This window comes from Podarcis erhardii (genome assembly GCF_964252035.2).
Source record: "Podarcis erhardii genome assembly, chromosome: 6".
Lineage (NCBI taxonomy): Eukaryota > Metazoa > Chordata > Lepidosauria > Squamata > Lacertidae > Podarcis > Podarcis erhardii.
Genome location: NC_138510.1, coordinates 13,221,399 through 13,248,602, shown reverse-complemented (window position 1 = coordinate 13,248,602; position 27,204 = coordinate 13,221,399). Strand labels below are relative to the sequence as shown.

The window sequence follows — 27,204 nt, the reverse complement described above, 5'->3', positions numbered from 1 at the left end:
CCGAACCAAATCAGTCGCTGTCACGTATCGATCAGATATGGATCTCAAGCGAGTTATGCCCAAGAATTAAAACAATAGAAATAAGACCGAGTGTATTCTCAGATCATAATCCGATGGAGTTGGAATTAGAAAGCCTGGAGCTAAGAACTTTTAGATGGAGATTAAAGGATTATCTGCTGGAGGATCAAAAAATTGTTGAGAAAGCGCAGGAAAAACTAAAACAATATTTTATGGAAAACAGCGGTAAAGGAACAAAAGCTAACGTAGTATGGGAAGCAAGTAAGGCAGTAATAAGAGGTTACTTTATCCAGCAGAATGCAATCAAAAACAAGAAGAGAGAAAAAGGGAAAGATGAGATTTTGAAGCAAATAATGGTAAATGAGCAGAAATTATCCCAAAAACCTAATTGCCAGAAAGCAAAAGAAAATATAAAAATTCTACAAGCTCAATTTGCTACAATAATAAATAGAGAGGTTGAATGGAATATAAAAAAATTAAGACAAAAAAACTTCGAGTTTGCAAATAAGTCAGGCAAGTGGTTAGCATGGCAAATTAAAAAGAGGAAGGAAAGGAGCACAATAAATAAAATAAAGGTGGGAGAGGAAGAGAAATCAGATCCTAAAGAAATTAGGGGAGAGTTTCTCAATTATTATAGAAGATTATATTCCAACAAAGAGAAAATTAGTTTAAGGAGAATTGAGAGATTTCTGAAGGATAAAGGGGTGAAAAAAATCTCAATGGAGGAAAGACAACAGCTGAACACCCCAATAGGAAGTGATGAAATAGAAGACGCAATTAAAGAGTTAAAGAGGGGGAAAGCTCCAGGCCCTGATGGATTCACCGCGGGTTATTACAAAGAGATGAAACCCATTTTGGTGGGACCTTTGAAAGAAACTATGGATAACATTTTAAGGAAAGGGGAATTCCCAGAGACCTGGAAAGAGGCATATATTACGTTTATCCCCAAGCAAGACGCAGATTTAACCCAGGTTAAAAATTATAGACCGATCTCACTGCTAAATGTAGATTATAAAATATTTGCGGGGATCCTTGCAAAAAGACTGAAGAGGCTATTATCAGAGACTATTCATGGGGACCAAGCGGGATTCCTGCCAGGACGGCAGATGAGAGACAATACAAGAAATATAATTAACATGTTAGAGTATTTATCTGTCAAGATTAACAAACAGGCCATAATGATGTTTGTCGATGCCGAGAAGGCATTCGATAATGTTATTTGGGACTTTATGTTGAAAAATTTAGAGCATATAGAAGTGGGGGAGGATTTCTTTAATGGAGTAAAAGCCATATATACAGATCAGAAAGCCAAGCTGATTATCAATAATATAGTGACAGAAGAGATAAAGATACGAAGAGGAACAAGACAGGGCTGCCCGCTCTCCCCGCTTCTGTTTATAATGACCTTAGAAGTATTACTAAACTCTATAAGGCAGAATCAAAAAATAAAAGGAGTGTTAGTTGGGCAGAATGCATATAAGATTAGAGCCTATGCGGATGATGTAGTTATAATGACAGAAGAACCAACAACTGCAACAGGAGAGATATTAAAAGAATTAGACCAGTTTGGAGAGGTAGCAGGGTTCAAATTAAATAAGAGTAAAACAAAAATAATAGGTAAAAATTTGGATCAGAAACTAACAGAAACAATTCAACAGCAAACGCAAATAGAAGTGGTTAAAAAAGTGAAATATCTTGGCATTTGGATAACACCTAGGAATATAGATCTGTTTAAGAATAATTATGAATCGACGTGGAGGGAAATAAGAAAAGATTTGGAAATTTGGGGAGGGTTGAAACTGTCATTTTGGGGAAGGATTAACACAATTAAGATGAATGTGCTGCCGAGGTTGATGTTCTTATTTCAAACTATCCCAATAATTAAAGGAAGCCGAACCTTTAAAGAGTGGCAACGAGTGTTGTCGAGATACATATGGCAGGGAAAGAAACCTAGGATTCAATTTAAACTATTAACAGACATAAAAGAAAGGGGGGGCTTCGCCTTGCCGGATGTGAAATTATATTATGAGGCGGTTTGTCTGTGTTGGGTTAAAGATTGGGTAAGGCTAGAGAACAGGGAATTATTAGACTTGGAGGGTTACGACAACAACTTCGGCTGGCACGCTTACTTATGGCAGGATAAATGGAAGATATATAAAGGATTTGGGAATCATATTTTCAGAGGACCTTTAATTGAAATATGGGATAAATATAAAAATCTGCTGGAACCAAAAACCCCACATTGGCTTTCACCTCTAGAAGTCATGTGTGTGAAGACTATTAATATGAGAAATAAATGGGCAACATATAACCAGTTAATAATTAAAGAAGATGGGAAATGGATTGTACGACCATACGATCAGGTTAAAGAACATGTCTATGACTGGTTACACCATCTCCAGGTGAACCAAATGTTCAGGAAGGATCTTAAAGAAAGAGGCTATGCAGAGAAAGAATCTAAGTTCCAGATGGAAATTATAAACAAAGAAGAAAAAATTGTTTCGAAAATGTATAGGATACTGTTGGATTGGAGTTTAGGGGATGAGGAGGTTAAGTGTGTAATGATTCGCTGGGCAAAGGATGTAGGACATAATATACTATTTGAAGATTGGGAAAAACTCTGGAAGGAAGGACTAAATTTTACGGCGTGTGTAACGGTAAAAGAAAACATAATGAAGATGTTTTATAGATGGTATTTAACACCTATGAAACTGTCGAAAATGTATAAGGTGGATAATAAGTGCTGGAAATGTAGGGTTAGTGAGGGTTCCTTCTATCACATGTGGTGGGAGTGTGGAAAAGTTAAACAGTTTTGGGAAAAAATCTATATAGAACTGAAGAAGATTTTAAAATACACGTTTCCAAAGAAAGCAGAATTTTTCCTACTAGGTATATTGGGTTATGTGATAAGAAAAGAGGATCGTAAATTAGTATATTATGCGGTTACAGCAGCAAGAGTAATGCTGGCCCAGATGTGGAAAAAGCAGGAGACACCAACGGTGGAGGAATGGAGATTTAAGCTGTTGGATTATATGGAATTGGACAGACTTACAGGCAAAGTAAGATACATAAGAGACCAAAAGTTCACTGAGGATTGGGGAAAATATGTAGATTACTTGGAATTCATTAGTCAAGGGAAAATAACGCTAAAGGGATTTAGAGACGCACTGTGAAAGACTGTGAGTTATTGTTTAAAGAGAATAGGAGACCAAATAATATGTAAGGTTAATATACATTAAGAAATGTATATAAAAAGATACAATGACAATATATACTAAGAAATGTGTAATTTAAAGTGTTACTTCGAATGATTTTCGGGAAAGCTAAAGGAAGTTTTGAAAACGAAGATTAAGAAATGTAACCAAAGTGAAAATTAAGTTTCTATATATTTCTCTTACTTTTATTTCTTTCTTTATTTCTATTTGTCTGTGCAACACTTTTATTTCTGTATGTTTATATGTGTGGGCGTGTACATATTCTTTACTTCTATGAAATAAAAATTTAAACGAGAAAAAAAAAAAAGAAATGACAGGCCTGCATATAAACCAGTAATAAATACATAGCAAATTAATTGTCCCCAAAGGTACATCAAATGGCCATGGATCTGGAGCCTGGCCAGTTGCAGGGGCAGGATAATCAGGCATGAACCCTGCACCAGTACAGGTCCAATCAGGTCTGGATTGGACCCAATGGCAACAAATCGCTATGCGACAAATCTGGAATCCTGGGCTTGCTCCACTTTGGGGCTTTCTGCTGGCAGGGACATGGGCGGTGAGCCTTTCACCTGGCCATATGCTCAGCAGATGGAAGGGGGAGGACGCCACGTCAGTCACTATGTCAGCTGAGATTGGTGGGAGGCCAGTTCAGCTAAGAGAGCCCAATGAAAGGATGCTTCCACTTTTTTATATTGTGCCGCCCCTCAGTTAACTTAATTGATTTTAATATATGCTTGACTAACGTGGTGCACTCAGTTTACCATGGAGAGGTTAAATGTTTTAATCCAAGAAGCTAAAAAAGAAGTCTCCAGATAGTTATCTCCCTCCTCATTTTATCTTCACAACCAACCTGAGACAGGGTCTGCTCTAACCCAGAGCTTTCCAAACTTTTCATGTTGGTGACACCCTTTTTTTTTGACATGCATCATTTCACGACACAGTAATTCAGTTTTACTAGTAAACCGGGGTTAAAAAAAACCCCTTCCCAGCAGTGGGAGTGTTCGTAAGACACAACTACACGCTGCGACACACTGACAAGTCGCAACAGTTTGGAAAGCTCTGCTCTAACCAACTTAAAACAGCCATTTCCCCTTATTCCCCCCAAGAGGGAAAACCTCTTCTAAGATGGAGCCTGACTGCAGGCACCATCACAAATCAAAGTGCGCTTTTTCTTCAGATCTGTTTAAAATGTGCACCTACATGCAGACTTAACTGATTAAATGCCATACAATTAATCAACTTTCTTTCATTGGGTGATGGCCCGATATCTACTTATTTAGGCAGAATGTACTATTTAGTTGATTATTGTCATCCTTCCCATTTTTTAAACAATTCTTTTTTTAATAGTTGAAAATGCTTTGGGCACTGGGATGGTTGTGGTCAGCTCACTGACATCACAGCTTGCTTGGTACCAAGCACCCTGAACCCTCCACCATGTTATAGATCTGCGCAAGCTGTTTTCATGCTTGCAACAAAACAGAGAAAGTGCATCTATAAATACTGTCTTTGCTATCAGTGGTGCCTGTTGCCTGTTGGGACAGTAGGATAGAAGACAGGAGACCAGCAGTCCATGAAGCCACTTTTAACATATTGGGGAAATGTACCTATGATTTATATATATTAGTTATCTCATAAGCCAGTCCTTTAGGTGACAATCTATTTTTTTTTGGGGGGGGGACATATTTGGCAAACAGACCACACTGACTTTTGGCTGGAATTATATGCAGTTGTTGCTTTCAGAGTAATGAGGAACAGTTAAACAAAAAGTTTCCATGAAGACAGATCCCAAAGCCTTGCACAAAGTAAGTTTATTTGATTTTGTTTTTTGACAGAAAAAGCTGATATTTATTCAATCTGACTGGAGCATGCTTGAGGATACGGGGGCGGGGGAATGATATTTGTAACAATATCGTATGACCTTCAGACAATAACACAGATGAGTGATACAGTTCAAGGCTAGGTCTGACTTGGAAGAAAACACCTGCAAAGTTCATAAATAAATAAATACACCAATCAGTTTTCAGCCATTCCTGAGAAAGTGGCATCTTACAATGGAAGTACAACAAATAAATCCTGTTTCATTACTTATTTTAAGGACATTTGAATGCGACTCATTTCCATGCTTTCAGATCTTAGAAAGTTATGGTCAAAAGCACCAGAACAGGAGAGAACGAATACATAGTTCAGTATCATTGTACAAATTCAACCAATAAAATGATTTAAATATGCACACAACTTGCTTTTTAAACTTCCAATTAAATCACACTTGAAGATAAACTGAAGGTATACATACACATTTATTATCAATGTCTTCTGCTGAAGAACATTCTGTGGAAGAGGTCAGGACGTTTTCTTTTTTAAAAAAATATTTATTAAATTTTTCCAATCAAACCAAATTAAATATTCCAAATTATACAAATTATCTAGTAATCAAACAAATCCCAATGTTATGCCTAATTATAAATTATTATTATTTTTTAGCTAACTTCCCATGCTTTGAGATCGGAGGGAATCCTAATCATCTCATATTTCTACTGCATTTCAAAATCTTACAGTAATTCCTGGAATACATTCTGATGTTAATCCTTCATTATTTTCAACAGCCTCTGTGTTCATTCTGCAAGTAAGTTTAAGTCCAAATGAAATGTTTCTGTGTGGATTTTATGTCTTTACTCTTCTTCTTTATAGTCCAAATCTGTAGTCCAAGATTCCCCCCTGTAAATTCACACCCTCTCTTCACAAACTGGTGTTTCTGCCGCATCAGTCCAGGAGCCTTCCACTGCAGGTAGCTGCCATATCGACAAACAGTCCAGATAAAATCAAATCATGGCGTCTGCCCAGTGTTGTTCCTTAACCAGCTGCTATTCAAACATTAGCTTTTCCCAGGGAGGGGGGTTACCAAGTAAACTAGAAGTGCAAGTATCGAGAAGTAAAATGTTAGAGGTTTCCCCCCACCCCATAGCAATATAATTTGTTTCAGCTAGCTGATCATTCTACTTTCGGTTTCACCCCTGGCAGGACGTTTTCAACTGCCTCACCATAACTTTATTCTGCTTTCCAGATCTCCATGTGTGTTGATGCATAACACAGAGATTTCATGTTCATGGGTCCTCCCCATTCAATCCAGAGGAAGGTGGTCCTTTGCAGGCATGAAATGATGCCTCTACAGCCCTGGGCTTCCACTGAAGCAAATGCAGTAGCCCTTGAGGACCAGAGAGCTCCATGTGTCCACCAATCTCCCGAGACCATGGTTTAACTATACTGTGGCCGTTTTAAATGTGACGTAACACATGGTTCTGAATCAGTACTTCCCTGAATTGGATTTATCATGCTCCTATCCCCTTAAAACCTGAACAAAGCCTGGCCATCTGTTGGAAGCACTGAAGGCATTCAATTCTGGCCTTTCCAAAACAGCTGTAGAGCAAAGTATTGCCTTTGGTAAGCTTTACCTGCTTTAAGGAGATTAAAAGATATTTTGGGTGCTTTGGGGTATAGCAAGCAAACACAGGACTAGAAATACAAGTCAATGAATGTATTGAGGACCAAACTAAGCACTGGGATAAGTGGAGGGCTGTTTCCAAAAATCTGAGTGGCACCTCCATTACTAGTTCTGCATAACCTGTAGCAGAACGTACGCATGTCGCACTGTGCTGCCTTTCTCCTCTCCTATTCCACGCCTTCAGCTGTCAATGGCACTTGGCAACGAAATGTAGAACATAATGACATCACAATTTGAGTTACGTTCTACTAGATATTATGGAGGGAGAGAACCTAATGCATGATGATCATTTGAAGCAGCAGCTGCATGCTTACTATGAAGTCTTGCTCAGACCTGAAGATGTGATCATACAGTCTTTGTGCCACATTGGAAGTACAGGTCAGGCTCCTGCCCACGGATTTGGTGCATGGTGGGAGAAGGGAGGAGTTATGTTGTACAAGCGGAAATCCTTTCACAGACTAAGCAGGTTAGTTTTATACGACCCAGAGCATCAACGGATTGGGCTTCTCTTGTGACTGTAATGCTTTTGTGCATGAAGCTGCTGCTGCTTTGTCAAACATCAGCTATGCTGATCCTTATTCAAACTATGTGCAAAATCATCAGGATCTTTCACTTCCAAGTATACACTTAGCTTTGCTGGAAGGACCCATAGAATCCCAACATTTTCAGCTCCCAACCCAGAGTGGAAAATGGTCTGCCATCACCGAGGCTGAGAAAAATTATGAAGCTCAGAGATGTTTTGACTTTGCATAGATAAAGCTTGCTGGCTCAGTTTTAAGCCGGTAAAGACTTTGGAATGAAAACACTGCCACAAACACAATGGCAGGAACTGCAAACTAGCTGCTAAACCTGGCAAAAGGCTTGATCGGGTTCTCATTTGCTTGTTCAGGATTACGCAGGAGCAAATCCTTCAAAGACAAATGAAATAAATAATTTGTGTTTTATTCAAACTTTCTGCATTCGAAAATAACCAACCCTTTGACTGAAGACCAACAGAAAACCCTTTGCTGTAGTGAAAATACTTTCTGCTGGTATAAGATCAAAGATGATGAACTCTTGGAATGTGCGGCTTGAGCAATCTAGCCATGAATATTCCTATGAGGAAGCCAGCCTTCCTACACAAACTACTAAGAGTAAATCAGTGTCAATTTCACAATAAAGCTCTAGTGCATATGGCAACACGTTTTTGTTATTAGGAGAGAAGGCCCTGCCATTCACCTTGCTGTGTGTATTCCTAGTCCAGGGAAATTCTACCCCAGCATCTTTGGGATACTTGGATAGTGTGTTCCAGATTCACTATCTGGCTTATGATCTACCCTTACCATGTAAACTCTTATCCTGTTTGAACAGGGTCTATTTAGCTAGGTCTCCCACAGACCTGTCTGTATTCCTTTCATTCATGCCCCCTCAGTCTGATTAGCTGACAAATCTTCAATGGCGCCTTCTCTTCACCCTGCCATGCAAATTCCCCTGTGGCTCTATTGTAGGAACATATGAAGATGCCTCATCTAGAGTTGGGTCATTCATTGGTCCATCTAACTCAGTACTGTCTACTCTGACTGGCAGTGGCTCTCCAGGGTTTCAGGCAGGAGTCTCCCAGCCCTGCCTGGAGATATTGTGGCTTGAACGAGGGACCTTCTGCATGCAAAGTAGATGCTCTACCACTCAGCTGTGGCCTGACAGTCATGGTACATATTCATCACCCCCAAGGTCTTTCTCATACGACTGTCCCCAAAATGATGCATTCTCATTCTATTTGAAGCTTCCCTGATTAAAGCAAATAAATCTCTGTTTCTCCAATTAAGCAAGTCTGCAGTATCATTTTAAACAGGGGAGAATTCCCGAGAGTTTTCTGCATGTATTGGTGCTTATAAATGCATCCCTGTGTGGCAAAATAGAGGTGCAATTATGGCAATGGCAAGCTTGTTTGGAAACAAGCATGTGTTGTTTTTAATATCTGATGTTTTACTACAGTTTTATAATTGGTTGGAAGCTGCCCAGAGTGGCTGGGGCAACCCAGTCAGATGGGCAGCATAAGAATAATAAATTGCTGGTGCTGTTGTTGTTTCCTTATGAGCATATCGCTATTTCACCACATGACAGCACACTTTGAAGCAACCTTGGGAAAACAGCAAGGTCCTCCCACCTCACAACAGCATTTTCTTGTAAAAAAAACACTAAGAAAACTGAGAAAACAGGAAGGAAAAGGGTTATTTCCTGGCCACTTCAGAACCAGATATTTCAAATCAGTGTAGGAACAAGATCGGGTGAGCTTTGAGCAGGTTTTTATGGGTGTACCCTGAAAAACAAGACTCTTTTCCCACTGGCCCCTGCAGTGGGAGTCACCACAAGGGACGGGGCACTTAGCTTCCTGGATTGTGTTGACTGGGGAGGGGTGAACCAGACCTCTGACACCAAGTCCAATCACAATGCATGGCAAGGGAATCAGGGAGGAGCATATTTCTTCCTTCTCCACAGCACTTGAACTGCTATTCCAGCTCTTTGCCACACAGAAAGGATTGCCAAGCCCCACAGCAACAAGAACAGCAAACTCTGCTACTGCAGCATTATTTAAATTTACATGGCGTTTGCTTCGTGCCATTTGCCTTTAGCTTCTTATCCGCTGAAACTTTTTTGGCAGGAACGTAATTACCAGCATTCCCGTTCTTTTTGGGATTTGGGCAGGCGTGGGCTGGCAGCCCCTTGAGAGGGACAGCTGAACCGTGGAAGGAAGAGGGTTGCTTGGGTGGCCTGATGTTGCCAGCTCCCTGGATCATAGAGCTACTCTCAGGAGGATGCTTACTGGCCAATGGCTGCTTGGCAGTAGGCCGCTTTTTGGCTTCGCCTCGTGCTTCACAAGGCCGCCTGGGGTGAGCTGAGAAGCCACACGCCGCTTCAGCCGTTCTCAACTGACCTTCATGGGGAACAACCTGGCTGGGTCCTTCGCCATGCAACTCTCTTCTGTGACCCTGCTGGCCGGAGAGGATTCTTGGAAAACCTTCGTGGACAGTCAGTTGTTTCTGCGGAAAAGGACTGTGCAACGGTTTGTTTTTGCCAGGGCTTTTTAAGGTCCGGAGGGCACCGGGAGCAGTCTGAGGCCTTACCTTGGCCGCTTTCCCTTTCTCAGCCTGTATCGTCTGCATCTGCAGCCATTCCAGCTCCAAAAGCCGGTCGACATACTTCTCAAGCGTCCCCGACGGCTCTGGCCGAGGTTCTGATTTGCATTCCGTGTTGACAAATGCCACCAGCCCTTTCAAGTCCCACGTGTTGAAAGGGGGCGGCAGGAAGTCCGGGTAATAGTAATCGGGCTGCTTGAATTTTGTGTCGAAGAGGTGTTCAAAGCACAGAGGGTCAATCTCCTCCGCTCGCAGGTTGAGCTCCGGCGGGGTGCAAGGTGAAGGGGGAATAGGGATTCTCTCCGAGTCGGAAAGGTCACTGGCGCTGTCCTGATCCGAATCGTCTTTCATAATCTGCATGGATTCAAAGTCAAGGAACATCGCGTCAGCAGAGACGCTTTGATATCCAGGGACGTAGGGGTCTGCTTCAGCTGAATGCCCTCCGGAGTTTCTCTCTAAATTGCCTTTTTGCTTGCAACAAAAACTCTGAGTCAGCCCATCTTCTGCGCCGCTGGAATCACTCCAGGAAGCATCCTTAAACACAGAAGGGATTTTGTTCCAGCCAGCCTCGTAATACTTTCTGACCAAAGGTTCCTTTTTTAACCTTGGTGCTTTGTACGAAGAAGTGCAAACATCTGTTGTTCTAGGCAGGAAAAGAAATAATATTTAGTCTTTTTCGTTTTTTAAAAAGGCAAATCATTGCCACAAACATATGATTGCAAACCAAGCACAAAAGGAGAAAAGACAAAATGTACAAAGACATAAAGATGGTGATATGAACGAGCTAGTTATAAAAATGTTCTATAAAGCAGAGATAGGGGAAGCTGCAAGCCTCCAGATGTTCTTCCCATCACTACCAGCCATCATAGCTAACAATAAGGGATGATGGGTATGGGTATGGGTATGATTTCTAGTTCAGCCACATCTGGAGAGTTGCAGGTTCTCCATACCTCTTATCAAGCATCTTAATGGCATTTCATATTGGGTGGTCTTTATTAAAAGGCATTGCAATGCTCTGTAAAAGATTGCTTCTATTTCCCCCCCGGTTGCCACTGTAAACAGTGCTACTGTTTAGACAGCCTACTTACCCACATCAAGGTAGAAAACTGCTTGAATATCTGTAAACCCCGATAGAGCAGTATGAAAACTTGACGTGGGAGCTTTATACAGTAGAAAGCATGCAAAGAAACAGGAGATACTTCCTTTGAATTTTGGACACGTATACCAAAAATGAACACTCTGGTATATCTGCCATCTGAAGCAGCAGGGGAAGCAAAATCTCATAAATGTTTTCATAAAGGCAGGATATTAAAGGCTCACCTTGATAAAGTGATACCAGTCGAGGCACTGAGTATTCTGTACTCTTCCTACATCTGATAAGAAATCATCTGCAAAAATCTTAAATTTACAAGGCAATCCGATACTCAAGAGGTAAGCCTTATTAAATTCCCCGGTAAGTGGGTTTAGCATGGAGCCAAAGTGATGCCCTTCAGATCATAGAATTGTAGAGTTGGAAGGGACCCTGTGAGTCATCTAGTCCACCCCACTGCAATGCAGGAATCCTGAAGTAGGTCTTACTGAAATTCCCTCATCTGCACAGCTCGTATGGTTGAAAAACTGTCCCTTGCTTCAACTGGCCTACTTACCTGTAAAACAGGAATGGGAAACATATGGCCCTCCAGATGTTGGAGCACAACTCCCATAATCCATGGTCATTTATCATGCATTGGCTAGGGCTGAATGGAGTTGAAGTCCATCACAATCTTGGACAGAACGTATTGTCAAACACATTGCTCTGCTTTCCTTTGGACCACATTGGTGAGGCAGAGAGGAGGGTCTTATCTTCAGGGCAGCCCAGGACCTCAATACGCATGTCCCAGGCTTATGCCCCGGGGAGGTCACCTTGGGACTGATAACACAGCGGTTTGACTTCACCCCTGCAGATGCACTCCATTGTCTCTCAAGACAGACAGATGACAACAACAGCAACAACCTAACGGTATGATCCTAAGCATGTTGACTCAATAGTAAGTCCCACTGAGTTACATGGAACTTATGCCCAAGGAAATGTGCATTGACTTGCAGCTTTTTCTGTTTAACTTGCATGCCGAGACCCTGCAGCCACCCCCTCGTTGGGAAATACAGTGGTGCCTCGCAAGACGAAATTAATCCGTTCTGCGAGTCTCTTCGTCTTGCGGTTTTTTCGTCTTGCGAAGCACGCCTATTAGCGGCTTAGCGCTATTAGTGGTTTAGCGGCTATTAGCGGCTTAGTGGCTATTAGCGGCTTAGAAAAAGGGGGGGAAAGGGGAAAAACTCGCAAGAACTCGTAAGACGTTTCGTTTTGCGAAGCAAGCCCATAGGGAAATTTGTCTTGCGTAGCACCTCAAAAGACGGAAAACTCTTTCGTCTAGCGAGTTTTTCGTCTTGCGAGGCATTCGTCTTGCGGGGCACCACTGTAACTCACACAGAGACGCGGATATTAGGTTTATGTTATTGGGCAAATTTAGCTACAACTTTATTAAATTAAATTACAGAATGTGAGCGGTATTGGCTTAGGCATTGATTGGACCCGAATATATCTGACTCCTGCCCGGTGTGCAGGAAATCTGGTAAGGGTAAACCACTGGTAGGGGGAGCCTTGTCAATGCAAACCAACTCAAGCTCCCCCTGGTTTTCCCATCGTGGTCGTGTCAAGGCCCTAACCCCCCATCTTCAGACAAGATCAACACCCCCGGATTCCTTTAATGGAATACCCTTAAGCATGGAGGGGCAGGGGAAGGCCACACAAGTCCTCTGGCTCGCTCCTGAGTTTAGGGCTCTGATGTGGCCGGGATCCCCCGGGCAACGGGGGACAAAGTCCCCCGCCCCCCGGTGGGGAAGGGGTGACCACGCAGTCCACCACAACTCCTCCCCACTGGGAAGTGGAGCAGACTTACTCAACTTCTGTTTACTTCTGTTACTAACTTAAACTTAAACTTACTTAACTTAAACTTTAATTTCTGTTTAACTTACTCAAGAAAACTGCTTCTAATCTGTTTGGAACAGAGCTCAACATCTCAGTGGCGTAGCTAGGCGCTTGGGCTCCCGGGCCGGCACATGCTGCCATTTCGGGCAGCATGGAGCCTGCAGGTGCCCAAGCCACCGAGTCACTTCCAGGAGAGGTGTGTGGCTCAGGCACCTGCAGGCCCCACGGTACCAGTGTGGTGTGGTGGTTAAGAGCCAGTGTGGTGTAGTGGTTAAGAGCGGTAGACTCCTAATCTGGGGAACCGGGTTCGCGTCTCCACTCCTCCACCTGCAGCTGCTGGGTGACCTTGGGCCAGTCACACTTCTCTGAAGTCTCTCAGCCCCACTCACCTCACAGAGTGTTTGTTGTGGGGGAGGAAGGGAAAGGAGAATGTTAGCCGCTTTGAGACTCCTGAAGGGGAGTGAAAGGCGGGATATCAAATCCAAACTCTTCTTCTTCTTCTTCTGGGTGAGTGGCACCCACTGTGCTCTGCCCCCCCCCCCCCAGCTATGCCTCTGCAACATCTTTCTGCTTAGCTGAGTTTAACCAGACTGCAGCATATTAAACAATATTTCTAATGATTTACATCTTTTTATAAACAGTATGGCTAATGCATGTTAATTTGGATCTAAAATTAAATGCTGGCAATTATATTAAAGAAGGAAAAGCAGATGTGAAGGAAACCGATGAACACTTCTTATTCGTTCTGGGCAAAGCCCATTGCTGAAATCAACGCCATTCAATACGTTTCAGCAAAGCTGAACATGTGCGTTGTCTGGATATGTGTTCCAAAAAAACTTTCTGTTTCAGGAGCTTGTCTAGTTAGCATAAACATTGAATAAGAAGAAAACCTGCACCTGGCAACTTTTGACCATGTGATGAAATAAAATGCATGCTTTAAGATAAACAGGAAAAATAAAGGCGGCATGATTGCCTTTTCAAATATGGATCTAGCCCACAGCTGCTGTGTATTGTGGTCAGGGTGGATAAAAATCAATGGTTTTTTAAAATAAAATCAGATTTTTAAAAATTTAAATCGGATTTTTAAAATAAAATGCTTTTGGAGGAAAAATCTTTCTAAAGAAAGTTTTCTATTTAAGTTACATTATAGTCCAAAGGCTATTCATCAGGAAATAAGGATTTGTTTTAAGTTTTTCATGTGTGCTAAAAATCAGTCTAAGTTGCTTTTTTTAAAAAAATTGTTTAACCACATCAGTTAACAAACATGGATACATATGCTATAATGTTTTTGTTTTAGTTAAATAAATTGTTTAAATTGTTATTAAGCTAATGATTATTTTTCTCCTTCCAATAAAGTACAGCAGAAAAGTTGACAATAATTTCATAATTACCTGTCTTTGTATTTCTAATAGTATAACCGGATTAGTAATTTTTTATATAACTGTAAAAACTATGAAACCTTCATCTGGCTGCAGATACAGTGGTACCTCGCAAGACGAATGCCTCGTAAGACAAAAAACTCGCAAGACGAAAGAGTTTTTCGTTTTTTTAGTTGCTTCGCAAGACGAATTTCCCTATGGGCTTGCTTCGCAAGACGAAAACGTCTTGCAAGTTTGTTTCCTTTGTCTTGCAAGTTTGTTTCCTTTTTCTTAAAACCGTGCATTCAGGGGGTGCAGTTGCGACTTGACTTCGAGGAGCAACTCATAGCACGCGGTGTGGTAGCCTTTTTTGAGGTTTTTGAAGACTTTGGTGATTTTTGAAGCTTTTCCACAATCCATGCTTCGCAAGACGAAAAAATCGCAAGACGAAAAAACTCGCAGAACGAATTAATTTCATCTCGCGAGGTACCACTGTATTAAGACTATACCAGCAAGAATGAATCTTTCTGTAAAAAAAAATGACTTAAATCAAGTCTTACTGACTAGTGATTTAAATCAATTTGATCTAAATCAAATCCACCCTGATTGTGGCGCTCTTCCCCAAGCTCAAAGCTTGTATTACACAAATGTGGTCCAGATTTTCTGTTCTTTGATAACTTCTTCCCCAACATTCCATGCTTCAGTTCCTCTGCCCTTCCCACCAACCCAACCCACCAACCCAACGCCACTTACAATTGTTTTTATCTAACACAAGTTCATCCGCACATCAAGCTCCCAGCATTAATCATCCATAAGTGGCCAAAGGTGAACAAAAATCACCAGCTCAAGCATATTGCCCAACCAGTCAGTAGTTTGGAATAAACATTCATGTCCTATTCCCAGAACTTTTCAAAACTTGACCATGCCAACGGTTGTGTTTCTACCTACGCAGTCTTCATTTGTGCATGCAATGGGCTTGTATACCACATATATACACTGCCAAGAGAACTTTACCTGTTTTGTTGGAGATTTTCACAAAGTTGGTTTTTTTCTTTGTAGTGAAGAGTTGTCTGCTTGTGTTCTGTTGCATGACAGGAAGTCTAAGAAAAATCGAGTAATGTATAGTTAAAACTCCAGTAGGAAAACCACAGAATATGTCTGCAGAAAAATAAATAAATGCTGCCATGAAGCGTAAGAAACTTTACCTTTTCAGTAGTGGCTGAAATATTTTTGCCAAGTCTGCTGGAAGAAGGTCTTATATGTGGTGGCGATTTATTGATTTCCTTGGCACTTGGATGGCTCTTTCCTCCACTGGAACTATTAATGATTAAAAAGAGGACTATTTTCAAAGGGGTTTATTTATTAAAAAAAACCAGAATAATTTTTTTCTGTTTGCAGACATTTCTAACCCATTATAGAAGTCTCTTCTAATTCTCCTGCAGTTGTTATTCCTGTGTGATTACTCCTATGAAATTTTAAATGTGCCATTTCTATTAGCTGAAATCCATTACTGCATCTGTTTTACTTAAGTGTGTGTTTTGGGCATGGAGATTTATAGGACATTACCTATAGAAGAATGGCAAAGACTTCTTGTGATTTCTAACAGCAATTTTTTAAAAATGAAATACTTTTTTAGATTAGAAGGAAAGAAAACTATTGTTACATTTTAGAGAGCTAGAATTTAGGCTTACAATCATTTTTTTTAAAAAAATGAACCACCTGTGTCATGTGTCTGGTATGATTTATAAAGTTTCTGGGCCCATACTCTCAGATGGTACCTATGCTTTTAACTAAAGATGTGGTCCACTCCAGATGTTGTTCAACTACAACTCCCATAATCTCTGACCACAGGTTATCCCCACTGGGCCTGATGGGAGTTGGAATTCAACAAAATCTGAAGGGCCACAGCTTCCCCATCCCTGATTTAACTTCTCCAAGGCACCAAATGAGGACCCAAATGAGGACTCAAGAGCAGGCTTCCTCAACCTCAGCCCTCCAGATGTTTTGAGACTACAATTCCCATTATCCTTGACGACTGGTCCCGCTAGCTAGGGATCATGGGAGTTGTAGTCCAAAAACATCTGGAGGGCCGAGGTTGAGGAAGCCTGGTCAAGAGTTACCCTTCTACCACTTTCCCACAGCTCTCAGTCATCCCTCCACTGCCTGGGTCTAAAAGGAGCACCTGATTCTGTCTCCTTGGTTTGGAACACTGAAAATACAGGTGCCATCTCTGGGTTAGGACCTCAAAAGTCTCAGGAAGCACCTGAGTTTCTGCATTCTCTGGTTTCTGCATTCTGGTTAGGAACTGTGTTGCCTCCTGCTCCTATTTCCTCGGCTCTCTCTGTGCTGCAACCTTGCCAGCCATTCTGGGAGCCTGCTAATGTTTAGGCAAGAAACCAAGGAAATGGAGGGCAATCATCCATATTTCTGATAACCAGATGGGCTTCCTTGATCCAGCAACTACCCACAGGCCTCTCTCTGGCTTGTGACAATGTGCCACCCCCATACACGGTCTCTGGCAATTGCTGTAAATCTAAGGACAACCTATCCTTTTTGCTTCTCTTGGCTCATTGGACTAGGCTACCAGCATATAAATGTGGGGGGAAAGGTGGTGGTGTATAGACAGCCAGTGGAAATACAGATCCCTTAATGTGTTCACAGGTGTTAAGTACTTCTTCCACCATTCGATGCTGCCTGTGTTAAGAGACAATGAAGAGAAGATATTTTACAGGAGATGTTTATGATGATATCTCCTGCCAACCTAGCAGTTCGAAAGCACGCCAGTGCAAGTAGATAAATAGGTACCGCTCCAGTGGGAAGGTAAACCGCGTTTCCGTGCGCTGCTCTGGTTCTCCAGAAGCGGCTTAGTCATGCTGGCCACATGACCCGGAAGCTGTACACCGGCTCCCTCGGCCGATAAAGCGAGATGAGCGCCGCAACCCCAGAGTCGGCCATGACTGGACCTAATTGTCAGGGGTCCCTTTACCATTTTTTATGATGATATAGAGTTGGAAGAGACCCTGAGGATCATCTTGCAATACAGGAATATATGCAGTTATCCCTTATGGGGATCGAACCTGCAACCTTGGCATTATCAGCACTCTAACCAACTAATCTAATCCACAGGGAAGCAAATGCTGGTGTTCCAATAACACTACTAGCTACCGAGGCAGTGAATAACTATCATGTGCCATACACTTCACTATCTCTTGTGGGATGTGAGGATATTTGTACAACAATCAGAAATAGGTGCTCCGCGTTCCCATCACCAAAACAAAACAAAAACCCGAGTAAATGGTATCTCTGCTAATTACAATTAGCATTAATGTGCAATTTAACGACAGAATACTAAAATGTGATGTCACAGGGAGCAAAATTCAATTACGGAATTCCCTGCCCAAAGACATTTTGATGGTCACTAGCTTAGAAGTGGCTTTAATATGAGATAAGAGAAATTCACAAAGGATATGGCTATCAGTGATTATCTGCGAAGTTAAGTGCAGTATACTTAACTAACATGAAGTATACTCCATGCAGTTAAGTATACTCCATGTTCACATGCAGTATGCTGGGGAAACAATCAATCCTGGAGGGCTGTTCCCTTTACATCCTTGTAGACTTCCTGGAGGCATCTACTCAGCCACTGTTGGACTGGATTAGACCCTTGGTCTGATTCAGCACAGCTGCTCTTCCCTACTTATATTCTTTAACTTTACTAGCCCTTTTGAGCCTTGAACCCTATATTGCAGTTTGCTACTTGAAATAAACGTCGGCTCGCCGTTCTCATGCAGTTTGTGGTCGCAGGCTGAATTTAGAGCAGCTACGCACACAGAAAATGGCAGCAAGATTTAGGTCAGTATATATACCCTCCCCCACGCCTACACTTTGAAAAGAAGCCATGGAACAAAAATCGTCACACCAACAAAAGTTCACAACGCTGGTGGATTGAAAACAACCTGGGGTGAAGCAGCACCAGCGGGCAGCTGCTTATTTGAAAGCTAACAAGGTGTAATCGTGTCTTACCTGAATTATAAACCAGGGGGTTCACCCACCCCCTCAAAAAACACACTCACACACAATCCGGTATGTGTCTACTCAGAAGTGAGCCTCATTGTACTACATGAAACTTAACCCTAGGTATATTCGATTGCAGACTTAGCTATCTATATCCCTGTTCCAAAACAAGCATGGTACCTAAATAACAACATACGCACGTTGAAGTGCGATGTCAGAATGATATCACATTTATTCTGAACTATAAGCGCATCTTGCAGTGTATGTCTTATATATCGATCGGTTCATCTTGATGCCAGCTTATATCCATGACATATTTTACATAAAGAAAAGGGGCCATATTTGAGCTTTTGCCACAGTATTGGTTTGCCACACAGGAAAAGCAAACTTGTAACAGCTACAGTATTTGCATAGACGTGGAACAATAAATTTAAAAACGGGGGGGGGGGGGTTTAGATGCATTCTAGCTTAGCTCTTTCCCTGAACTTCATCAACCAGCCGCCCATCTGCATGTATCATTCCATTAAAAAGCGACGCGTTTGCATGCGCAGATCCGACTGCTTCCAGAACGAGAAAAGGGGAGAGATCCTTACGTTACCATTCCTTTTCCTTCGAGGATCTCATGGGCCGGAGCTTCGTTTTGCAGGCTCCCTGCGCGCAGCGGAAAGGGATACTCTCGGATGCCCGGTCCCATTATAGGCGAATGGCTGCTTTGGGGTTGTCGTCGCTTCGGTTGCTTTTACATCGGCTGATGCGCGATCCTACACCTTGCAGAATCGGAGCCTCTCTCCAGCATCCTTTGGTGCGCCCAAGGCAAAGCAAGGAAGCGAAGGGACGCGGGGTCTCTCTCTCCACCTCGCAGCCTCCGGTTGCTGCAGTAAACAAACCCCATGCATCCCTCCCAGGCGCTCTCTCCGTCTGCCTCTCCACGTGACTTCCCTTCTCATATCAGTGAGATTTAATCAGCCTTCTCTCCCCGGCGGTATCAGAGTCGGCGGCGCGCGCGCGCACACGCACATCAACCCGGACTTTGCACAAGAGGCAGCTGCCTTATTTATCTAGCCGCGTCTGCAGATCCTTGCAAAGCCGTCCACCGCCGGAATATGGAAGCAAAGCATTTTCCCCCCCCTCCACCCCCCCCCAGTGCTGGTTAGGTGGGCCATTGAAGTCGCAAGGCATTGTGGTCTCCCGGAGGGACTTTCCTGTGCGGAGGGAAGAGACCATCAATGACTGGAGGAATGCAAAAATCCTATCCTTGATTTATTATTCTTTTGCGATCGTCCGGGAGGAAATGAGGTGGGAAGGGGTCTGAGACCTGGAGAGCCCCATCCCAAGGGAAGCGGGGAGAAAACGGCTTTGGAAAGGCAAATAATAATAATAGTAATAATAGTAGTAATAATAGTAGTAATAATAATAATAATAATAATAATAATAATAATAATAATAATAATAATAATTTATTTATACCCCGCCCATCTGGCTGGACTTCCCCAGCCACTCTGGGCGGCCTCCAACAAAATATTAAAATGCAGTAATCCATCAACCATGGATTTAGCTTCCCTAAACATGGATTTAGCTTCCCTAAACAGGGCTGCCTTCAGATGTCTCTATTATTATTATTATTTATGTATTAAATTTGTATACCACCCTATACCTGCAGGTCTCCGAAAGCATGATGGCATCAAGGCAGCCGCATCTCTCGTTTCTGCTTGTGAGCCAAAATAAAACCACTTCCTTCTCATCCTGGAGCCTACCTGTAAATTGTTGGTAAAGCTTCAGGAATAGGAGTTGGGTGGGTGTGTCAGTGTTGCAGGAACAGGATACACCCACCCCCATGTGAACAGCAGTGTGCCAACGGAGAAACAGCACCACTGCATTTTAAGGTACTAATGTGAACATACCCTAAGAGTTATGGAGAGCTCAAAACCTTTCAGACTCTTTTGACACCTTTTAGGTAAAGGGTAAAGGGACCCCTGACCATTAGGTCCAGTCACAGACGACTCTGGGGTTGCGGCGCTCATCTCACTTTATTGACCAAGGGAGCCGGCGTACAGCTTCCGGGTCATGTGGCGAGCATGACTAAGCCGCTTCTGGCGAACCAGAGCAGCGCACGGAAACGCCGTTTACCTTCCGGTCGGGGCGGTATCTATTTACAGTGGTGCCCCGCAAGACGAACACCTCGCAAGACGGAAAACCCGCTAGACGAAAGGATTTTCCGTTTTGGAGGCGCTTCGCAAAACGAATTTCCCTATGGGCTTGCTTCGCAAGACAAAAATGTCTTGCGAGTTCCTGCAGGTTTTTTCCCCTTCCCCCCCTTCTTCTAAGCTGCTAAGCCGCTTATCAGCTGATCCGATAAGCCCGCTAAAAGCCGCTAAGCGCGCTAATCTGCTAAGCCGTCAATTGGCTTGCTTCGCAAGACGAAAAAAACGCTAGACGAAGAGACTCGCGGAATGGATTAATTTCGTCTTGCGAGGCACCACTGTATCTACTTGCACTTTGACGTGCTTTCGAACTGCTAGGTTGGAAGGAGCTGGGACTGAGCAAAGGAAGCTCACCCCGTCGCTGGGATTCGAACCACCAACCTTCTGATGCATTGCTCCAGTCCAAATTCTGTAATTGTTCATTTCATTTTTATGCTTCCTTTCTCCTCCACGGGCAGGGTGTCCATTCCTTTGAGTGAAGGACAAGCTTCCTCAGATGTTTCTAAGCAGAGGTTGGGTGGCCATCTGTCATGGATGTATTATCTGTGATTCCTGCATTGCAGGGGGGTTGGACTGGATTTGACCCTTGGGGTCCTCTCCAACTCTACAGGACGTAGTCCCAAGTCTGGTTTAAAGATGGGCCTTTTAGCAATGGGCAGGAACAGCCTTGAATATACCCACCCACACTTAGCATCTGGTCGGCTGACTGTACAGTGGTACCTCAGGTTCCATACGCTTCAGGTTACATATGCTTCAGGTTAAAGACTCCGCTAACCCAGAAATAGTGCTTCAGGTTAAGAACTTTGCTTCAGGATGAGAACAGAAATTGTGCTCCGGCGACATGGCGGCAGCAGCAGGAGGCCCCATTAGCTAAAGTGGTGCCTCAGGTTAAGAACAGTTTCAGGTTAAGTATGGACCTCCGGAGCGCATTAAGTACTTAATCTGAGGTACCACTGTAATATTAGTTCCACCCTCCTCAGTCATTTTCTCGGGGGGGGGGGGACGGGACACAACTATTTCACTCGTTGCCTTACTGAAAGATTAAGAAAGAACATATTTTGTTTTGGAAAACTTGCTCCATGCCAAAGTGCCAGGCGACTGTTAACCATTATTAGGGGTGTTGTTGTTGTTTAGTCATTTAGTTGTGTCTGACTCTTCGTGACCTCATGGACCAGAGCACGCCAGGCACTCCTGCCTTCCACCGCCTCCCGCAGTTTGGTCAAACTCATGTTATTAGCTTCGAGAACACTGTCCCACCATCTCGTCCTCTGTCGTCCCCTTCTCCTTGTGCCCTCCATCTTTCCCAACATCAGGGTCTTTTCCAGGGAGTCTTCTCTTCTCATGAGGTGGCCAAAGTATTGGAGCCTCAGCTTCAGGATCTGTCCTTCCAGTGAGCACTCAGGGCTGATTTCCTTCAGAATGGATAGGTTTGATCTTCTCGCAGTCCAGGGGACTCTCAAGAGTCTCTCAAGAGTCTTATTAGGGGTATGTTGGGCCAAATAAAACCAAGAAGGTTAAAAGGCTTTTTAGTAGAGGGAAAAATAAAGATACCCACTTGGTGGCAGCAGCGAACCTAAACAAGAAGGGGCGGGTTGGTTTTCTTGTTAGGAACCGAGCGATTGCTTTTAAGAAACGAAATAATAATAATAATAGCTACTGATGTTACAATGTCAAAGGTAAACCTGGGAGAACAGGCAACACAAGTAGGAGGTATTAGGAATTAGCGGGCCGACGGTGCATTCCGAAGGATGTTTCCTGGTAAATAAGTCCGTTGAGCTAAATAGGGCACAATCCCAGGCAAGGGCGCATAGGGGTGCAGTCCAAGGATGGGGCCCGTGCGGCCCTGCGGTTGCCCTTCGACTCCAATTCCCATCAGTCACGGCCAACGGCCAGGGATGATGGGGGTTGTAGTGCAAGCAAATGCCGAGAAGCTCCCATCCGCACCTATTCAAAGCAGAAGGCGGAGGTGGCGGCGATGGAGTTTCCCTTTCCGTTTTCTTGGAATTCGCGCCCCAGCAGAGAGAGATGCACGGACACCTCCATAGGACCCTGGTCTCCACCCAAGACCTCCACGTTCTCATGCGTGAGAAAGGAGGGATTACTCTCGGGGGTGCTTACTGGGGCTTGATGGGAGTGGTAGTCCAAAACGCCTTGCTGCCGTGCATCCTGATCTCACGACCCCAGACTCGTGTTCCGTTTGCCAGTCAGTGCAATTTTTGTTTTGCAAAATGTACCTCTCCAGCTATTTCCCCTCCTTTGCTCCACCTTGTTTTTCCCCTTTACGCTTCCTCTCTGTGCGGTGCATGCCTCATCCCACTATTCCCCGCGCTGCTTTTGCTTTCTTGCATTTTTGACTCCCATTCCCTCTCCGCCCCCCAGGGAGTAAGGGCATGAGGAAGGGCACCGCCGGCTTCCCTCGCTGCTCGCGCGCAGCCGCGGGCCGATTCCCTGCGCGCACGCGGAGCCGCGGGGCGGGCACCCGGACAAGCGGCGTGGCCGCGGCAGCTGCCAATTGCAATGTCCGGGCGGGCCCTGGCGTCACAGAGGGCGTGCTCCCACTTCCCCCCGGTTACAAAGCGTCCACATCTCTCTCTTTCCCCTCTTTTTACGCCGGAATCAGCTGGGCGGCCGCAGAGAGCGACAAGATCCGCTAGCAACCGCCCGCCTGTCTGCGTCGCTTGGAGAGCAGCTCGCTGGCTGTGCGCGCCTGCCTGGTGCGGAGCGAAAACCTGCCGACCCCCGTTCAATTCGCGCCTGGGGCGCGCGGGGCCGGGGACAGCCAGCGCGCAGTTGGATGTGGGGTCCAGAGTCGCCAAACGCGGACTCCGCCTCCAGCCGGAGCCCCCATCCATCTTCCAGCAGCAACGCCATCCCAGCCGACAGTCTCCAGGCTCCCATCGCTGGAGGAGGCGGCCTGCAGACTCCCTCCAGCTTGTCCGACAGCCTCGACTCCCTTTCCCCGAAGCCCAACAGCCTCCAAGCCCCTTCCAGCCCAGGGAGCGCTCTGGGTTCCTCCAGTATCCAGAGCGACAGCCTCGATTCCCTCTCCTGCTACCCAGACAGTTTGGCATCTTTCAGCTTCCTGCAAGACAGCCTCAACCAGGGTGACAGCCTCGACTCTCTCAACCTCTACCACAGCAGCCTCCGGCCTGTCTTCAGCCTCTGTGACAGCCTTGACACATCCAGTGTCCAGAGAGACAGCCTCCAGTCGGTGACCAGCGTTTGCGACAGCACCCAGGCCTCCAGCATCCAGTGCGACAGCCTCGACTCGCCCTGCAGCCTGTGTGACAGCCTCGAGACGCCTGTCACTCAGCATCATTGCCCTGGGTCCTTCAGCGTCTGAAGGCTAAAAGGCTGGGCCACTAAGTGCCACCTCCCCAGAAGCCGCTAATTGTTCCTTAAAAAGCAACCACTGGGCCCTGCCGATCAGTGTGTCTCTTTGCCTGGAGCCTTCTCCATGTCTCGGCAGAAGCTGTCGGCAGGAGGGTCACTGCCTGCTCAAGCCGCTCGGCCGCCCGAGCACATGGCGTCGAGGGCCCCTCGGAGGACTCCTAGCTACCTCTCTGACCTGTACCAGAACATGCTGCGGGAAGAAGAGGCCCGGAACACAGAGAGGAGGCGATACCAGCATGGCGGCAGCAGCACCAGTCTCCCGAGTGTCTCCATCTCCGAGGAGACGCAGCAGAAGCATCCTCAGAGCGCCGTGGTGGCAAGCTGCGACCCGCACCTTAGGCCCATCATGCGTCGCCGGGCCAGGTCCTTGCCCAGCTCTCCGGAGAGGAGGAGGAGTATGATGGCGCCGTGCCGCGTCCCGGGGTGCAGCACCCGCCGGAACAAAGTCCGCTTTGCCGACGCTCTGGGCCTGGATCTGGCCGAGGTGAAAGTGTTCCAGGTGGGGGAAGATCCCTCCATCCCTCTGCACGTTCTCTCCAGGCTGTCCATCAATTCCGACCTTTGCTGCAGCAGACTGGACCTGGAGTTCACCATGCAGTGCCTGGTGCCTGACTTCCAGCAGCCTGCGGACTGCGAGGACTTCCACAGCCGCCTGCAGCGGCAGCTGGTGTGCCTCGAGCGGGTGACCAGCTCAGATCTGGGTCTGAACGGCACCGTCCAAGTGGTCAACCTGGCCTTTGAGAAGCAGGTGGCTGTGAGATACACCTTCAACCGTTGGAGGGGTCAGCACGAAGTCAGTGCCCAGTGGCACAGCAGCGTTCCTGGGAAGGAGGGGCAGGCCCAGGCGGATGTCTTCACTTTCTTCCTCCCGGTGGCGCCGTTCCTCCTCCAGCTGAGCTCAGTGGTTGAGTTTGCAGTGCTGTACCGAGTCAACGGGCAGGAGTACTGGGATAACAACCGAGGGAAGAACTTCGCCCTCACCTGTCGGAGTCACGAACTCAAGATGCCCAGGGAATGCGAAGAGAGCTGGATTCACTTCATCTAAGCAAAGCGAGGAGATGGAAAGAGCTATTTGCAGTTCTCCGGCCCTGTCCTCCTTTGGCATTTTTCTCCTTCCAGAGGCACCAAAGAAACCCTTCAGAACGACACAGATCCTGCGAAATAAAAGAGTAACGAGTGATCGGCACAAAAGCTATTTATAGAAGAGAGTTAAAAGGATAAAGGGCTATAGCCTACACTGAGTTGCAACCAAATGCATAAATCACAGCGGGAAAGACACTTGTCAGGGAGAGCCAAGCCAATTTATTTTATTGCTTTGAATCAACTCTTGCAGCAGACTATGAAATATCTATTTCAATCATACAAATTATTTTTTCCACTTTTTGACACTGGCTATCATATTGCACTTCAGTCAATGCACTTTTGCACTTTTTTGTTTTGTAAGTATTGCTCTTGATGCTTTACAGCAGAAAAATGTCTGCACTGGTCCAAGACTCTGCAGGGGCTTGGCTGCAAAAGGGATGTTAATAAATACAACTGATGTTTAAATAGAAATATATTTTTACATTGTATTTTATAACGCACACCTGACAGTGTCCCTATGTTAGGCATTTTGAGTTCCTAAAAAGGATTACTTGGAAGAGGGTCACTTGTTGTGAAAGAAAGACAAACTGCGGTTTTGGTTTTGCTGGAAAATTCCTCTATTTTAAAGTCGGAACATATTTGTAGGAAGGAACAGCAGCCTATGCAGAGCTGTTTCTTTCCTTCCTTGCTTTATTTCGCAGAACAGTTTTGCACTTTTGTAATATATGCCATCTGAGGCTGATGGAATGCTGATCATATCTTTATCGTTCAGTATTGCTTGAATATAAGATATAGGAATGCGGTTCATCTACACAGCTAAGACAGCCAATATTTGTAAAAGAGAAATAATGCTGAACTTTACAAAAGTAAAACATTCTCTGAAACGCTTAGATAAAACATGGATGATGACATCGCAGTTGCTGATAAACCGCAGATGAATATTAGGAATTTTTCGATTGAGGATATATATGTGTGCTTAGGCTGCAAGAGGCCTTGGGTTTAAATTCCAAACAAGCCATGGTGTTTTGCCCTTGAATGCAAGATTATTCCCACACCCTCCCCCCAAGAAAAATTGTCAGAGGGGTGGTTGATCAGGATCAATAAGCATAGGGGGCACAGGAAGATTCTGCAGTCTGTCTGCCGCCATGCTGAGGTCTCAGTCCATCCCAGTGCCTCAAAGGCTGCCCATTTGTGGTAGTGGGAAACCTTACATTTGGGGGCAGAACTCTGTTGGGCTGTACATACATATAAAGCATGTGTCTTCCTCCAAAGAATCCTGGGAACTGTAGCTTGTCAAGGGCGCTGGGAATTGTAGCTCTGTGAAGAAAAAACTACAAATACTAGGCTTCTTTGAGGGAAAGCTGTGTGTGTGGTGTTCAGTCCCATGGGTTCCTTTGGAAAGGTGCTGAGAGAGAACTTCTGTATGCATTTCCAGTATGAATGTATAAAGTGAAAAGCTGTGATTGAGGATGGAATTGCATGTTCATGTGCCATGTTTCTGCTGCAGTTTATATACATGTTTATATACAGTGGTGCCTCGCAAGACGAAAAGAATCCGTTCCGCGACTCTCTTCGTCTAGCGGTTTTTTCGTCTTGTGAAGCAAGCCCATTGACGGCTTAGCGGATTAGCGCTATTAGCGGCTTTTAGCGGCTTAGCGGATCAGCTGATAAGTGGCTTAGCGGCTTAGAAAAAGGGGGGGGAGGGAAAAAAAGTCGGAAAAACTCGTAAGACATTTTGTCTTGCAAAGCAAGCCAATAGGGAAATTTGTTTTGTGAAGCGCCTCCAAAATGGAAAACCCTTTCGTCTAGTGGGTTTTCCGTCTTGCGAGGCGTTCGTCTTGCGGGGCACCACTGTATTATATATGTGTGTTAGGGCGATTTCTGGCCCTGCCGTAGGTTTAGGCACCTATATGTGCTGTTAATAGCGAGCAACTTCAAGAAGCTCGCCATTACTGACAATGCTAATGATGATGATTCAGATAGATCTGCACTTCTGTGCATGGTAGGACTAAACGTAGCCCTCAGCTGGAGGTGTGGCATGAACATATGAGCCCCGACACTGGAACATGTCATAAATCAAATATCTAATATTAACTAGGCCACACCTGAGCACTGAGTATCAGTGCAAATGATATCTGGGGAAACCAAATCCTCACTCCCCTATTTTGCCTTGTATTGTTGTAGCCGTATGCGAAGCAGCATTATAGCAACATGGATAGCTCAGTCGGTTAGATCATGGCGCTGGTAATGCCAAGGTTTGATCCCCCGTAAGGGGCAGCTGTATATTCCTACATTGCAGGGGGCTGGACTAGATCAGGGGTTTCCCAAACTTGGGTCTTTGG

General features: G+C 44.7%; 3 protein-coding genes across 9 annotated transcripts in view; 2 read left to right on the top strand and 1 right to left on the bottom strand.

The window, feature by feature from the left end:
- Nucleotides 1-5,026: 5,026 nt before the first annotated feature.
- FAM217B (family with sequence similarity 217 member B) lies at nucleotides 5,027-19,334 on the bottom strand. 5 transcript variants are annotated; one of them, XM_081867846.1, is made up of 6 exons: nucleotides 18,779-19,334; nucleotides 15,377-15,488; nucleotides 15,186-15,271; nucleotides 6,683-10,491; nucleotides 5,527-5,585; nucleotides 5,027-5,214 (listed from the first exon to the last, which is right to left on the bottom strand). In XM_081867846.1, the coding sequence occupies exons 1-4, from the start codon at nucleotides 18,877-18,879 to the stop codon at nucleotides 9,300-9,302; spliced, it is 1,491 nt and encodes a 496-aa protein (XP_081723972.1). In that variant the 5' UTR covers nucleotides 18,880-19,334; the 3' UTR covers nucleotides 5,027-5,214; nucleotides 5,527-5,585; nucleotides 6,683-9,299. The 5 variants fall into 5 exon arrangements, with proteins under 5 accessions (XP_081723972.1, XP_081723970.1, XP_081723971.1 ...); XM_081867844.1 differs by having other exon boundaries at nucleotides 5,027-5,585; XM_081867845.1 differs by lacking the exon at nucleotides 5,527-5,585.
- Nucleotides 19,335-20,046: 712 nt separating this feature from the next.
- Nucleotides 20,047-27,204, top strand: part of CDH26 (cadherin 26) — a 54,586-nt gene continuing 47,428 nt past the window's right edge. Inside the window, exon 1 of one of the 3 annotated variants that reach the window (XM_081867602.1) lies at nucleotides 20,047-20,068. Coding sequence is in view for 2 of the 3 variants with exons in the window: in XM_081867600.1 (XP_081723726.1) it covers nucleotides 20,774-20,797 (24 nt within the window). In the remaining variant the exon portion in view is untranslated. Of the gene's footprint in view, nucleotides 20,069-20,720; nucleotides 20,798-27,204 lie in introns of those variants that run through there. The other 2 variants (XM_081867600.1, XM_081867601.1) reach the window with 2 other exon arrangements.
- Nucleotides 23,844-25,333, top strand: PPP1R3D (protein phosphatase 1 regulatory subunit 3D; the record flags this gene model as incomplete). The annotated part of the gene is made up of 1 exon (XM_081868044.1): nucleotides 23,844-25,333. One exon carries the CDS (start codon nucleotides 23,844-23,846, stop codon nucleotides 24,822-24,824), a length of 981 nt encoding a protein of 326 aa, XP_081724170.1. The 3' UTR covers nucleotides 24,825-25,333.